Source organism: Lolium rigidum, chromosome 5 (genome assembly GCF_022539505.1).
Source record: "Lolium rigidum isolate FL_2022 chromosome 5, APGP_CSIRO_Lrig_0.1, whole genome shotgun sequence".
Taxonomy (NCBI): Eukaryota; Viridiplantae; Streptophyta; class Magnoliopsida; order Poales; family Poaceae; genus Lolium; species Lolium rigidum.
In genome coordinates this window covers 253,051,803-253,066,992 of record NC_061512.1, presented here as the reverse complement: position 1 = coordinate 253,066,992, position 15,190 = coordinate 253,051,803, and the positions used below count along the sequence as shown (strand labels likewise).

General features: G+C 44.5%; 1 protein-coding gene and 1 pseudogene across 1 annotated transcript; both read left to right on the top strand.

Moving 5' to 3' along the window:
- The first annotated feature begins 2,076 nt into the window (after nucleotides 1–2,076).
- On the top strand, nucleotides 2,077–7,082 carry LOC124655495. The gene is made up of 11 exons (XM_047194375.1): nucleotides 2,077–2,574; nucleotides 3,282–3,432; nucleotides 3,804–3,911; nucleotides 4,003–4,562; nucleotides 4,639–4,703; nucleotides 5,459–5,531; nucleotides 5,620–5,693; nucleotides 5,804–5,873; nucleotides 6,071–6,231; nucleotides 6,307–6,379; nucleotides 6,676–7,082. The coding sequence occupies exons 1-11, from the start codon at nucleotides 2,085–2,087 to the stop codon at nucleotides 6,843–6,845; spliced, it is 1,995 nt and encodes a 664-aa protein (XP_047050331.1). The 5' UTR covers nucleotides 2,077–2,084; the 3' UTR covers nucleotides 6,846–7,082.
- Nucleotides 7,083–7,921: 839 nt separating this feature from the next.
- Nucleotides 7,922–9,154, top strand: LOC124651973 (annotated as a pseudogene).
- The last annotated feature ends 6,036 nt before the right edge of the window (nucleotides 9,155–15,190 follow it).

The following is a 15,190-nucleotide window of genomic DNA, read 5'->3' as shown; positions in this document are numbered from 1 at the left end:
CATGAGACTGAACCACCGAAAAGAGTGACAACATTTTGTAATGGTAAGCCGCCAGATTCTTGTCAAGTGTCAACGGACTACAGCCTTGCAGGGTTAAAACCATCATCTCTTGCTTCGGTAATTTCACCAAACCATTTGCACTACTACTATTATTTTGCGCTTGATTGTGCTATATCATTTTTATTGCTGTCTTATTTTTATATGTGTTTTGGAATTACTCTCAGTTTCTCTTATTTTCAGCAACTTGTAGGTCATAGAAACTGAATCATGCGTCAGTTTTCCTTCTTATTTTGTATACCCTATTTAGCCTAATTTTGTTTGAACGAGTTTGTGCGCCCAGACGCAGCTCATTTTTGGTAAAAAAAAATAGGACCAACCCATTGCATATGTGGTCCCCTTGTGTAAGAGACACGAGCTGGAGAAACAGAGCAAAGCTGTCCTGTACCTCTTCAACACTTGCCCATTCCGTGGCCACGGCGATTGACGGCGGAGGTGACGAGCAACGAACGGCGGATGGATCGTCTCGCCCTTTCCACTTTCGCGTCACCGCGTTTGTTTCCATTTCTAGCTCCCTCCGGTCTCCACCCACCACTCCTCTCTCTCTACAAAAAACCCCAACCCATCGCAGAGCCGGCCACCCAGCCACGGCAGCCGCCACACAGAATCACAAACCCTAGAGATCGAGCCCCGCTGACTCGTTTGTGCGGAAAATTGTGTCAGGGCGGCATGTCTGGCGGCGGCGGAGGAGGAAATGGGGCGGTGGTGCACATGGAGGAAGCGGTGAATCTGCTGGTGGAGCACCTGGTGCGGCCGGTGCTTCCGCGCCGCGCCGGCCAGGACGAGCGCCACATGACGCTGGAGAAGCAGCGGGCCGTCGCGCAGCAGGTGAGCACCCAACAATGCTAGCTTCTTTTCTTTCCGGATAATTAGTAATTAGGACGGGGGATTTTGATTTTTGGTTGGGCTGTGTGTTCAATCTATGGTGGTAGAATTCCTCACGGTTCGTGCTGGGAGGGGAGGAATGGGGCGAAGATGCTCGTCATCTTTCTCGTACTGTACTGTGTCCTCGTTGGTGGCGGGTGTACATACCGGCCGCCCTTGCTAGATAGTAGGTTGGGTATCGCTCGCCGCGGAGGGGGAAGTTGGGAGGTGACTTCCTTCCCGGAGACGGATAGGCACCTCGCCGGACGGCCGGAGGAGTTGCGGGGAATGGGAGGCGCCCGGCGGAGGAGCAAGAAGGCGAGGTGGTGGGCCTTAATGGCGGTAGATGACAGGGCTGCCTTAGTGATCCGGTAGTGGGCCTCGACGCGCACGTTTGAGGCCCAATTGGATAGGCCCAACCGAGAACCATGGCTCTACGGGACGAAAATGGCGGCGGCGGCCATCCAGCCGGCTGCTTGGCGGCAGATGCGGCGTGGTCTCGTTTACCGGTCGGCCGTGGAGAGAAGGCGTCGTGTAGGGGGGTGGTTGGATGCGGAGCGATGGGCGGCAGCACGGGGTCTTACGCCTCCACCGCCGCTAGGCAGCAAAGGCAAGCCGCCAGCGCCAGATTGTCAGTAGAAATTTTCACTTATGATTTTTTTGTTTGTTTACTTGTAAAATTGGGTAGCCGGCTCTGCCAATTTATTGTTCAGATTATACAGTTGTTGGTAGTAGCCGTGCAAATATACAGCTGAAGCAGAAAGGTTCGGCTGACATGCCTAGTTCCAAGGAAATTATTTGCCCATCTAGTGGACCTTGCGACGCCTTTCAAATTTCTCTATAATTGGATTGGAATTGCGTGATATCGTTAAATATATGTTTGGTTTGTCAATGTAATTACCTAGTCTGTTGGATTGCAGCACTTGCTAGGTCATGCTTACAGTTTGCCTGTCAACTGAGCATTCTAGTTGTATTACTTTATTTTCCTTTGCTATCCATGACAATATCCTCAGTGTAGCCATGAAATGCTCGTCTCCTTTTGCTTATGTGCAGTGTAATGTGTTTCTTATTCTATTGCTGCTTAAATACATTTAAGATGGTATTCCTCAGCTGCTAACTCATCACACGGCTGTGTGGTTTTGCAGGTTCACACGGCTATCATTATGTACAACTACTACCACAGGAAGGTGTCTCCGAAGCTTGCTTTTGCTGATCCCAAGCGGTTTTTTACGTGCGCTTCTCTTTCTGTTGGAGAAGATTTGTTGCCATACCTGAGCATAGCCCATGCGTATGAGAACGATTCTGGAGATGATGCCACCTTATCTGTTACTGATAAAGGAGCAATACAAGCTTGTAAGATTGCTGCAGAACTCGATGCGACTAAAATTTATCCAGACATGGGAGTGTGGCCAATAGGCAAAGTTGCTGTGCTCCTTCTGGACCCGACAAAGAAAAAATGTTTGATTGAGTATGGTGCTGACACCAAGGGTGTCTGGTCATTCATAGAAAAGGAATATGATGCTGCATCCGGTATTTCACACAGTACCAACCAACCAGCAGGCGAGGAGTCGACAAGTAAAACAACATTTGGTGCTTTGGATGGTCCATTAATTCTTCAACAACTAGCAATGTCAGAGGTGCAGCGTAGAACAGGTCGGGTTTTTTTATCACTACAGCCTTTAATTTATATATCCGTATCTGCAGTTCTCATTTTTTCGTTGGCGAGGGGTTTTCCTCACTTCGATCAGATTATTAGCAGTTTGCCAACAATATTTCTCATACCATCAAACATACTTGCGAGAAACAAGAAGAATAGTATGGATCAGAGTTTCTGTTAATTTTGTAAATAGAAGTTTACTATTGTTCCGAATTGTACTAAATTTGAACTTCTAATGAACCCAAAAATGAATTTGAGGTTCACACTTTCTTTACAGAAAACAAGAACGTGCATGGTCCTAGAATGTACCCCAAAAATGTACTTCTCACTTGCTTAGTTAGTGAAAACCATTTAGTCTCAGGCAGAACAATAACATCAGCAAATAATTTTTGTTAATTATTTGACTTGGCACTGCTCCTCTCATTTGTTTTGGTTGTCTACAAGCTACTAATAATGAAACTTGATTTGAGTTTATCAACTAGCTGATTGAAAATAACTTGGGAGACTAGGAAGGTTAATTCCCTTGTACATGAACAAATAGCAGCTCATTGTTTGCTAGAGATGCTGTTTATATCTTTGTATAAATATGATCGTGTAAAAGTGTGATACATGAACTTGATTTTGTTAATAATTTGTGCCTTTTTTGTTTGATCCACCTATGCATCGTTTGCTGCTCCTTATGGTAAAATTATTGTCTTAATAGGTATGGATGGCTCAGACTTGCTTGTTCTTGACGAAGATTTGACATACTCGTTGAGTAAAGGAAGGACGACTACCAAGTTGTTCATCGTGGAATATAAGAAAACAACAAAGTGCAAACTTGTGGAAGTGTCTCTAGAAGACTTGATTCTCAGGTTTGCTTTTACCTACTAGATAGTTCTATGATTGTAGGTCAGATCCTTTATGATCAACCACTCCTTAGTTTATTAAATAAGACCATAGTATGGTACATCTTGATGCTACGTGAGACCATTTAAAATGTGTGGCTTGCTTTGTGACCCATTTATTGCATATGTCGGCGCAGGTTGCTTTGCTATAGCTCTTCCCTTCTTTTCTCTGGCGGTAACACATTCCATGTATATTTGATGTTGTTCTGCTGATGCGTATTGCGTAAATCATGTTTTTTTTGACATTTTCCTGTTAAACGAGGATGTTTTGCTCAATGCTGTATGATTTTGCTATTTCTCGACGATACTGACTTTTTTCCCTTTTCCCTCTTCGACAGTATGAACGGTCCAGTATTTGTAAATGATCCGTTCCTGAAAACAACATCGGTAGTCGAGTACTATCACATTCTTCCATATAAGGAGATTTTACAAGGACTCCTCCACAGGTAACATTAGATTTGTTCTCAGCTATTTATGCGTGAAACTAGGACTCCTCCACAGGTAACTCAATTGGTCGTAACACTTGACATGTTTCAGGAAATGGCCTGATGTCCCCAGACATAGATTGAACTCTGGGATAGATGAAAAATTGGAAGAGCAAGGAGAGAATAGCATGTCAAAGATGAAAAAACAAACTGCAAAAGTGTCAACTCCAATGCAAAACAAACGAGCAATAAAAGCAACTGGTGCCAATAGTAATCAGAACTCCAACATCAGCAAGAACAAGAAAAGTTTCAAAAGAAAAGCTGAAGCCTCCAGGGATACAGCAGCTGAGGGTCCAGATGGTGAGAGCCCCATAATAGAAAACAAGCGCAAGAAAAGTTGCAAAGGAAAAGTTGAAGCCTCCAGGACTACAGCAGCGCAGGGTCCAGATGATGAGATCCCCATAATAGAAAACAAGGACAAGAACAGTTGCAAAAGGAAAGCTGAAGCTTCCAGGATTACATCAACGGAGGGTCCAGATGGTGAGAGTCCCATAACAGAAAATGAATCACTTATTGTTCCTGATGTCAAAACTCCAGGACTCCCGACTAATAAGTCAATAAATACAAAAGCAACAACAGTAGTAAGTGGAGGACCCATACTCCTACAGTCCGGTGAGTCATTCTTAACCGTATTTAGATATTACTGATACATCGTTCGTTATTAGTGTTCTGATACAATGAACTTTAGGTGGTCAAGTGGACAAGCACAAGACACAGAATGAGAATATGCCCCAAGATGCCTTTCTGCCAATGGTAAGCTAAATTACAGCTTGTTAGTGTTGAAAAAAATACAATAATAGCACCCATTACGAACAACTCTGAAATGGTTATAGAAGTAAACTTTCAAATATGGTGACCTAGTAATAAATATTAATTTTATTCCGTCCTTATCCATACAATATTATTGTGATGGTTGTTGTGCTTTATTCTATTTTTTTGTGTGTTTTCCTACACACTCTATTATATTATCTTATATGGAGTTTGGGCATCTGTTATGTTGCAATGTGAATGTTTTGGAAAGTGTGATAGAACACACTTCGTTTGTTAGGGATTAGGGTGCGGGGAGGAAGCCGACCCAATCCAATATTACCAAATATAAGGAATAATATCCCATTACTTATTTTTTTGAGAATACACCCTAGATAGGTGCATTGATCATATAGAAGAGAGAGCCTAGAAGCCCATACAACGCCATAGAACGGCTAGGAAAAGATCAATGGGTTAAGATTAATCCTACTGTTAGGGGCTAGTCATCTCAATATAAAGAAAGGAGCCACACTATACATGTTTAATCAACCAAATAAGTATTTATCCTTTTCATAGGTCAGTTTCTGTCTCGAGCCTACGCTATGATCTAGAGATGAAACACCTTCTGGCGACCAAATAGCCGCTATAAGTTAGGCAAATCTTGGCTAACAGTTATGTTTGATGAGTAGATGATGAGTAGGCCAAGCTTTTATTTCGTTTATTTCCTCTGCTTCAATTTAAATAACTTACTGTTGTATCAGGCACCATATTTTGATCACGCAATCGAGAACGGTTCTTTGAAACGCCAAAATATGGAAATGACAGGAAACTCAGGTTGCAATAAACCACCCAAGACAGCTTGCTTTTCTTGTTATTAGGTATTTGTCAGTTCTTAACCTACGTGTTGCTAATCTCATTGTAGGCGGCATCACTGAGAACAATAATGATCAGATGTATGATACACTACAATCACTTCAGAAAATACGGGATGAAATTGTATGTTATATGTCTTCTCTTTTATTTCAGTCAAAATGATGCATGTTTCCTTTAAATTTTTTCTAGTTGAGAAGCTGATGTGAACTCGTGCCTTTCTCTCTTTGTTTCAGCTTCGCAAGGAATGCATACTTCAGGAACGAAGTATTCAAATTGATATGGAAATTCATACAATCTTGAATGGTACTGTTTTTCTAGGAGCCATACATTTCCAAAAGTTCTGTACTAAGTTGTCGTGTGGCACACTTCTCATTGCGGACGAATTGTCCACCGCACTCTGTGACAAACAAATCGTCCAGCGGAAGTGGCAAGATTTGGCAAGTAGTTGTTTCTATATCAGTTCCAGTTTCTAGTACTCATCATGTTTGAACCTTATGCAGAAGGGAAGGTGACACCCAAAGCGCTGGCAATAGTGGAAAGCTATAAGGGAACTTGTTCAGATATGACGGCAGTTGCCAATTCAGCTTGCTCTGGAGATGGCGGTCAAACCAGGAGCATTAAGAGGAATAAACTGAAGCAGGCATTCCTCAATAAATGCGAGGTAAGAAACTTCGAGCAGAACTGATGTATTAGAATTTTTAAATGCCACCTGTAAATTTGACACCTGTCAATGCAGGAGCTTGATGCCATCTGCAAAAAGTGTGAGTGGATGCTCCCAAGATATGCAATAGTGCTTTCAGTGGCGGATGGTATGTACAAATATTTACTTTTATCTCATTATTTTTCTGCATGGACAAGCATTTGGTCCTTGAACCATATAAGAATAAGAATTAAGAATATCCTACAAGTAGGTCTTGTTCCATGTACTTTTTGATTATCCATTATTGAGTTCAGCCCCTACAGTTCCCTGTAAGTCCTGTGCATTGAAGTGACAGCATGTATAGTGTAACTTCTGTTCGATTGACTATCATCGTCTCCCTTTCAGAGCTCTCACACATTGTTTCGAGCACTTCTTCACTAGTCATTATCCTATAATTTTTTTCAGGAATGTTCCGTGCCACTGTACACCTCGCATGCTCTGAGTTTGACATGAGCATCGTTGGTGATCCTAGTCCGACCCCACGCAAGGCGAGGTACTCTGCAGCTGCCAAGATGATAGCGGAGCTTGAGAAGAACAAGGAAGAAGAAGAAGATGAAGAAGAGCAGGATAGCTGATGCAAAAGTTGCCTAGTTAAACTCCCAATGCTGGAAGAGCAGGCGGGCTTGAACCCATAGTAGTCATTAAAACTTTGAACCAAACTCCGTGAGAACCTTGTCTAGCTACTTCACCTTCCAGAGGTTGAATCCTCGTGTTGTTGTTTGTGTGGAGTTTTCTTAAGGTCGTGATAAACCACATAATGTTATTTTAAAATCCTGTGTTGGTGCAGCCGTAAATTATCGATCTGGTTGGCCAATGTTTTGGCGTAATATTCAGCTGTTGTTTCCATTGAGCTAAGTTTAATAGTATCTTGTTGTTGGGTTATTATTTCTTTGTAAAGGGTCAGTAGATATTGGCCAATAGGGAAATTTGTGAACAGCCGAGGTATTTCAGGTTCATGAAGCTAGAACAGCTGGTGATCTCTTCGAGCATGGAGGCTTCATCCTTCCAGTTCCGGGTACTCGATGATGTAGTTCGAATCTGCAACAGCTCTCAACCTGTGACTGATTTCATGTCTTCAACCAAGGCAACGGGGAACAAGACATTGATGAATGGGCCCAGCGCCTCCTTCGCTAGAGATCCCATACACTTTGGCCGAGACGAATCGCCATCGGCATATCCTTTCTCTCTCGCGGAACCGTCTCCTGGTGGTCATGGCTATCGCCGTGGTCATCCTGGCTGCCGCCGAGGCCGCTGCGGTAGCACACAAGCAGGCCAGTGAGATCATTCCTATAGCTTCAGGCCTTCAGGGTCTCCACTCCAACAGTTCCATTCCTGCCCTCGCCTGCTCTTCTTCCTCCTCTTCTCTGACTTCCCGCTTAGCTCGTTCCTTGATTCTCTGTCCACTTGCTAGCTGGAGCGGAGTCGACCCACCGCTTCCTTTCTGTTTCTTCTATGCCAGCGTTGTGACGGGCAGCCTTGGATTTGATATGGGCTGCTGGTTTCCTGTGCACACAATGTGCTCGGCAGAATGCTGCCGAGGAAACAATAAACTCCAAGGACGATGAGTCTCTCATTTTTATTTTCATTTAATTAATTTTCGCCCTGCAGTCTCATTCTGAATCAGCTTGTGCAGGTGCTTGATGTACCTACCATGTGCTGTGAAATGAGGCCATGGTTCGGGTTCGGGGCTGCTCGCCGCGGCATCTGGAGGAGCTATCTTGGCTCTAACAAGGAACTGCACGTAGTGACCTCCCAATGCGAGGAGGAAAACCAAGGTCATCGTGATATCAGGCCCAACGGGCGCCGGAAGAGGAGACTCACGCTAGAGACGGCCAGGAGGCTCGGGGGCGAGATCATCAGGGCCGACTCGGTGCAGGTGTACTGTGGCCTCGATGTTCGCTCCGCCAAGCCGTCCGCCTTGGAGATGAGCGTGGTGCCGCACCACCTGATTGACATCATGCACGCGTCGGAGGATTACTCGTCCAGGAACCAGGATGTTGTTGGATGACGCTCGGAGGCGACGTGGGATGTTCTTGGCAGGGGCTGCGTGCCCGTTGTCGCTGGAGGGATTGGGCTGTACCTCAGATGGTTTATCTACAGCAAGCTGAATGATCAGTGTCGCTGGAGGGATTGGGCTGTACCGCCGTGGATCTGGTGCTCAAGGCTGGGGATCCCAGAGCCCAGGACACGAATAACTTGGTCAGGTTACACAGAAGGCTTGATATCATCAGGTCATTAGGTTCTCCTTCATCTGCCTTCACATTACATTACAGCTCATTTCGGGAGCTGCACAACACCAAGATCACTGGTTCCATGGAACATGTGAAGTGAAGGGACTGGAGTACAATTTCCTGTGTATTTTCCTCGCATGTCCACGTGCTGAACTCTACATGTCAATTGATTTGAGGTGTAAGGAAATGCTGGCTGACATAGGAGTACTTGTTGCACTCCTCATGGCTTCTTGATATCGGTTTGCAGCCAAATAAGAACTCATCAAGCCATACAATGAGTTACTCCGCAAGCCGTGCCATAGGCTACAGGCAAACCATGGAGTACTTGTTGCACTGCAGACAGAACGGAGGTAGTAGCTCCCCACAGGAGTTCTTGGACTTACTGGTTAAGTTTCAGCAGACGTCAATGAACCTCTCAAAGAGACACCTGGTTCCGCAACAAGATGTACTAGTGGGTTGACGCTTTGCAGCCTTTTGAGGCGATTATCCAATTTATCTGCGATCCTTACAACACCTCTGATGCGATGGTGGCTTGAGATGAAAGGGGGAAGTTGCATGCACAAAATCTCAAAACCTATCATTCAGAGGTGTTCCTTGAGGATGAATACTGTCATCACGATGTGGATTGGATTATAAAGACACGGGAAAAGTGAGGTCTAGTTCTGACCTCTTGTCATACTTTCTTTTGTTTTCCACCAGAAAATTTCCGCAGGGCATAGAAATTTAACTTTTTTTTAAAAATGCCACAGGAATTTGAGTTCATACTTTTAAAATTATGTTTTCATCATAGATCCATAAAAGATTATTTTTCAGAGTGTTGGGAGTGGCATGATAAATTCATAACACAGTGGTGCTTCTTTGAAGTCCCTATCTCTGTAGTTTGAATGGAACTTTTAAGTCATTTGGCAGACACCATGATGCCAAGTCAGAACCTGGTATTCTCAAATAACTAGTCAAAGAGTCGTAAGGTTTAAAAGGAAGGCATGTGCTCTCAACCTCATTGATTATATCTTATAATAGTCACAAACTATATATAGAATTGGTTCTTGCCAACCAATGGTTAGGGCATTAGTCATCAATCCAGTGTTGTGGTAGTTTCGGTTAGTACAACATAAGTTTGACAATTTTGTATTACGACTGCATTTACACCTAACTGAACAAAAACCATGCCATTTGTCAGTTCTGCACATACAAAGTGAAGATAAAGTGGAGGGGTACTAAGGTTAGTGTAAATCAAAACAAATAATGTTAACTGGACCTGGAGGTATTCTAATGGGGCCTGTTCCGGGCCTGGCAGGCGGTCGGGCCTGATCTAGGCCTAATTGGTAGTGCTACCACGTCCGGACAGTGGGCACCTTGTGTGCCGGAGGGCGGATCCCCTCCCCTAACTTGCGATGGCCCTGATGACTGTTAGCTATGGTGCTGACCTGCCCTGTCCAATCCGTCGGCGTTGCCGCATGGTGGCTAGGTCATGGGCTCGAGCTCGTGGGATGCCGGGGCGGCGGCCCCGGAAGGCGGACTGCACGGTTGGCTCTACGGCGGGCAACGTTGCGGTGGTGGTGGTCCCACTCTTCGGTCATGCGGATGGCGTGGAGCAGATGATGGGTGTTCCTGGGGTTGGCGTGTCAACACCCGGATTTTTAAGTCCAGATGCCTATTATGCCGTACATCGCAATCCCAGGAATAATGTTTTTGCGAGACATAATAGTAAGTAGCATAGAGTCATCATTTATTACAACACATATTGTCTTACAACCATAGATCACATGATCCAATATTACACGAATATATTGTTCAACATCACAAATAGTAGCGGAAGCGAAGTAGTAGTGGACGATCTATTCCACAGGCAACGCTTGACGTTATAAGACGATCCTAGTTATCGTAGACGTCCTGTTGTCCGTCATCCTGATACTGTTGCTCTCCTTCAAAGTCTGGCATTTGAATAGCCAGGGCAAAGCCATGAGTACTTTTAAAGTACTCGCAAACTAACTCTAAGATGAATACCCATTAAGTGAAAAGGGGTGCTAAGCTCTAGGTTTATTTGCATAAAGCCAAGTTTTAGTTTCATAAATCTTTGGTAAAAGTCTATCATGTGCTAGACTAACTCAAGTGGGAACATTAGTGTCATTCCCACAACTCATTATGGTTCACCATAATATCACCTTTCAATTCACCATTCCTTTTTAAGATCAAAACAAATTAATGATAACGGAGATAGTATGGCCTTTCCAATCGTCCGTAACCGTGGACACGGCTATTCGAATAGGTTTAACACTCTGCAGAGGTTGTACTCTTGTGCCACAACTTTTGATTTCATCCGTCGAGGATAACCCCGAATCATCGTAACACGGTACGCGGATCATCAATCGAAACCTTTCACTTATATATGCTAGTATGAGCACCTCTCCCCATGAGCTTGGCCTCCCGGTGGAAACCGCAGTTAACCCGGGAACTGCACAGGGCTTGGGCCGTACCTTCACCTCATTTCAACAACAATCCACCATTAACGGAGGCAGCCGCAGCGTAACCCCTATGATGTTTGTTCAGAGGGAACCCATACTAAAATACACAAGTTTCTAGTTAAGCCCTACCCATAATCAGGTATTGTGGGGGTACTTGTATAATTGGAAGGGTATCGCATTCAGACTCAATCATCAATTTTATCAAATACCACCAAGTCATCAATGTCATATTCACCTTCAAAAATCTTTCACTTCCTTTCATTTCACAAATGTTCCCATCTAGAGTAGTCAATTTTAGTTCTTAGCCATAGCAACTAGTCATGAGAGGGTGCTAACTAGCTTTACTTGCTTAGGCTAACTTTGATGCTCTTGTTCTAGTCTAGACAAGTGAATCCTAAATCAGAAAATACTTTGAAATAAATAAGCAAAAGCAAATGTAAGTAAAAACATGGGATAGGTAATACATAAAAGTAAAGTGTGAAGGGCCTTTGCTCTTGTAGAGCTAAGCACTTGTTTTCAGCAAGGGTTAGCTTGCCTTGAGCTGGGTAGCTATCGAAGTTCTCTTCTTCTTCCTGAGAGTAGCCCTCCTCCTCTTGGTATTCCTCGTTACTAGCGTCTATATACGAATACGAGGTATAAATACTAAACCAAGCTCACATACTAAACTAGAGGCACTCAAAATAGTTTACACACTAGTTCTATCATCACTCAAACATGGCATGGTGGATTATTTGATTTGTCTTTATTTGAAAAAGAAATAATTTCCTCTCATTATTCCTATTTCTTCAATTTGGTGGGTAGGTCTTTAAAAGAAATCATTTCTTTTCATTACCTCTTATTAAGATTTAATCTCTCCATATAATAATAAGGTATGAAATATAGGTTGACCCAAAGTCAACATTTCATATCTATTATATGTGAGTTCAATTTAATTGAAGTGCTACACTTCACATAGTTCTAAAACTTAACATTTAGATGAATTAAAATCTCTAAATAATAATTCTCAAGGGTTCATTAGCCTAAGTCATTCCCCCTGGTTATTAATACTTAGGATCAAAGTTTAATTGAGAGGTAACTCTCATATTAGGGTTGAGTTTAATTTCCACTTTAAAAAGCTCTAGAAATGACTACATAGCCATTTTATTTGATCTAATCCATGATCATACAAACAACAGGGCTATGTTATTGCATAATCAATTAGAGGACATCATTTGTGATTTATTAGAATTGGAATTACTTCAAAATCTATTATGGTTGAATTTTAAATAAAGTTTGAATGTCCAAAAGTCTCTGTCTTGTTTTTTTTGTCAAATTAAATCTACAATGAAATTAGAGGTGGGGCCAGTGGTATTGGTTAGATAAATTCATGGGCTTTCCAACGGTATAAGGTTTGCTAGATTTGGTTTGGCAGAATTCAAACTATTCAAATTTTACTAAACATTCAGCAGAGCAAATTTGAATAAAGAATAAACTGGATTTGAATTCCTGGGCTTAGGCGGGAAGAGTTACTGGGCCGAAACGAAATAAAAACCCACTTCGCAGCCCAACACGCATCTGGTGCGCTCGGGCCGCGCTGACATGGTGGGGGCCACCTGTCGGCGCCTCTTTAAGCGCCGAAGCGGTACGCGCGCGTTAGGCCGTAGGATTAGACTAGGATCCGACGGCGTGTGAACGTCGTCTTCTCCGACGAGCAGCGGGCTCCCTGGCGGCGAGCCTAGGGGGTCGGAGGGCGTACCAGGCCGGTGCAGGTCTCAGGCAGTAGGCGCGGAGAAGTGGTTGTCGACGAGGAACGGCCTGGTGCAGCAGCGGCGCTCGGGGAGGCTCCAATCGACGAAGAGCTTCCGCGGGCTCCGGCGGTCTTGAGCTCGCGATTCGAGCAGCTCCGGCGAGGTGGAGCTAAATTGAGGTGGGGAGCTTGTTCAGAGAAGGGAGGGGAGCAAGTTGTGTGAAGAAATGGTGGACGGAGGAGCTCTATTTATAGCAGGCGATGGAGGCCGTGAGGTGCTGCGGAGGAGCGTCGTCGGCGTGGCCTCTCCGTCGGTCGAAAGGGCAAGGCGAGGACGGCATCTTGTAGGCGTCGTCCTGGCGATGCTCAACGGCTAGCTGGCGCAGAGAAAAGGCGACGGGATGGCTCGGGAGCTTGCAGGGTTTGTCACGGGGCGCGCGGCATCATTTGGTCGAGGACGACGGCGATGGTGCAGGGCAGGCATGGGCGCTCGTCTAGCGTATAGAGGGCGTGGAGTAGCTGCTCAACGCTGTGGTAGGGATGCAGGGGGAGGACGGTGGCGATCGAGTGCACGGCGTCCTGGCGCTGCCAGTGCGCGCTCACCGCGTGCACGGGCGCGTGCTGGCAAGGTTTTGGACGCGGGCGTTCCGGCCAATGGGGTGCGTTGGCGATCGATCGGGCGGTACTGGCGTGATCCTTGTGCTCCAGAGATGCTCAAAGACAAGAGGAAAGGTTGAGAGGGAGGCCAGAGAGAGGGATGCCCAAAGGTGGCCGGGGTACATGGCATGGCATAGTTTTAGGGTTTTTCTTCTTCCTCCTCTCACTTTAATCGACCAGGGCAGGTACTAGGGTGAAGCAGGGGTTGTAAGAGAGTGTGATGATCAAGGATTAAAGGGGTTTAGGGAAGAAACCAGTGTGTAATAGTGTGTGTCTCAATTTGGAAAAGCTGCTCACACCTGTTCGACATAATGGCCGCAAGAGAATTTTATTTGAATTTTGGAAATCTTTTTGGTGAATCTCATTTATATAATTAATGTGAAGTATTGGTGGTGGTGGCACTCAATTTGGAGTTGTTTTGCAAAATGTCAAAAGTGACATGATCTTCTCTTTATTTCAGCATCCCCTCTTGTCACTTTTATTCTGGTCAAACCAGTCAACTCTAGCCATGATGGTCAACATCAAAGTTGCTCACCTTGACATGGTCTTGGATGACATGGCTTTGGTTGACCAAGTTTAGTTCAAGAATTGAGAAAACCAGGGGGGTAAAGAGGTGAAGAAAATATTTTTGGGTCATGTGACCATTATCATATGTATGTAGGATTTTTGATTTCTTTGCATTTGATTCTTGGTTCAAGGGTGCAATTGTGTTAGTTTATCACATTGAAGTATTTTAGAAGCAAGGGAGCAAGCAAACTTGGCCTTGGTTGAGGATTTGAAAATTTGCATAAGGTGTATGTGAGGGAGAAATGGGTTTTTCCCATTTTCTCTAATTCCCCTCAATTTAGGGTTTTGTGATCTTGCTTAGGGTTCACATAGCAATGTTTAACCATACTAACACTCATCATGGCAAATGCACAAAAGAATATCACTCAAATGCATATGTCTATATGTGGCACTATATGCATAGAAAAAGTTTTGGTTAGTTGAAATTTTTGGGTTTGGGGAAATTATCTCTCTTGTTTATTATTGTTGAAACTTGGGATGTTACAAACCCTTCCCCCTTACAAAAGATCTCGTCCCGAGATCTGAGAAAACTAGGTACGAAAGAGATCTGGGTACTCAGTCCTCATAAAGTCTTCTCTCTCCCAAGTGGCTTCTTCTTCGGTGTGGTTACTCCATTGGATCTTCGAAACTTGATACTTCGAGTACGGGTGGTTACGAAAGCCTCTTCCAGGATGCGAATGGGTACTTCGCGGTATGTCAGATCTGAGTTGATATCCACAGCTCGATGGTCGATGTTCTTGAAAACTTCGGTCTTCTCAGGCACTTCTAAACACTTCCGGAGTAGCGAGATGTGAAACACATTGTGCACCGCTGATATTTCTTCCGGTAACTCCAGCTGATAGGATACTTCTCCTCGGCGACTCAGGACCTTGAAAGGTCCGACATATCGGGGTGCGAGCTTTCCTCTAAGCTGAAACTCTGCATTCCTTTAAGGGGGGACACTTTGAGATATACGAAATCTCCGATCTCGAAGGTCATCTCTCGGCGTCTTTTGTCGGCGTAGCTCTTCTGTCTTGATTGGGCTGTCCTGAGATACTCGCGGATCTTGTGAACCTTCTCTTCGGCTTCTCGGAGAATATCTGGTCCAAAGACTTGACTCTCTCCTACTTCCGACCAATTCAGAGGGTACGGCACTTCCTTCCGTACGGTGCTTGGCGGGGGCCATCCGTGTCGGCTTGGTAGCTATTGTTGTATGAGAATTCTGCGTACGGCAGCGGTCTTCCCACTTAGATCCATACTCTAGCACACATGCTCTCAACATATCTTCTAGTATC

What these genes read in the sequence shown, in the direction of transcription:
- LOC124655495 (XM_047194375.1), top strand. Translation starts at nt 2,085, where the DNA reads ATGTACAACTACTACCACAGGAAGGTGTCTCCGAAGCTTGCTTTTGCT. An exon ending in ACCCATACTCCTACAGTCCG is followed by an intron (nt 4,563 to 4,638) that starts GTGAGTCATTCT and finishes AATGAACTTTAG; the next exon opens with GTGGTCAAGTGGACAAGCAC. An exon ending in CATTCCTCAATAAATGCGAG is followed by an intron (nt 6,232 to 6,306) that starts GTAAGAAACTTC and finishes CTGTCAATGCAG; the next exon opens with GAGCTTGATGCCATCTGCAA.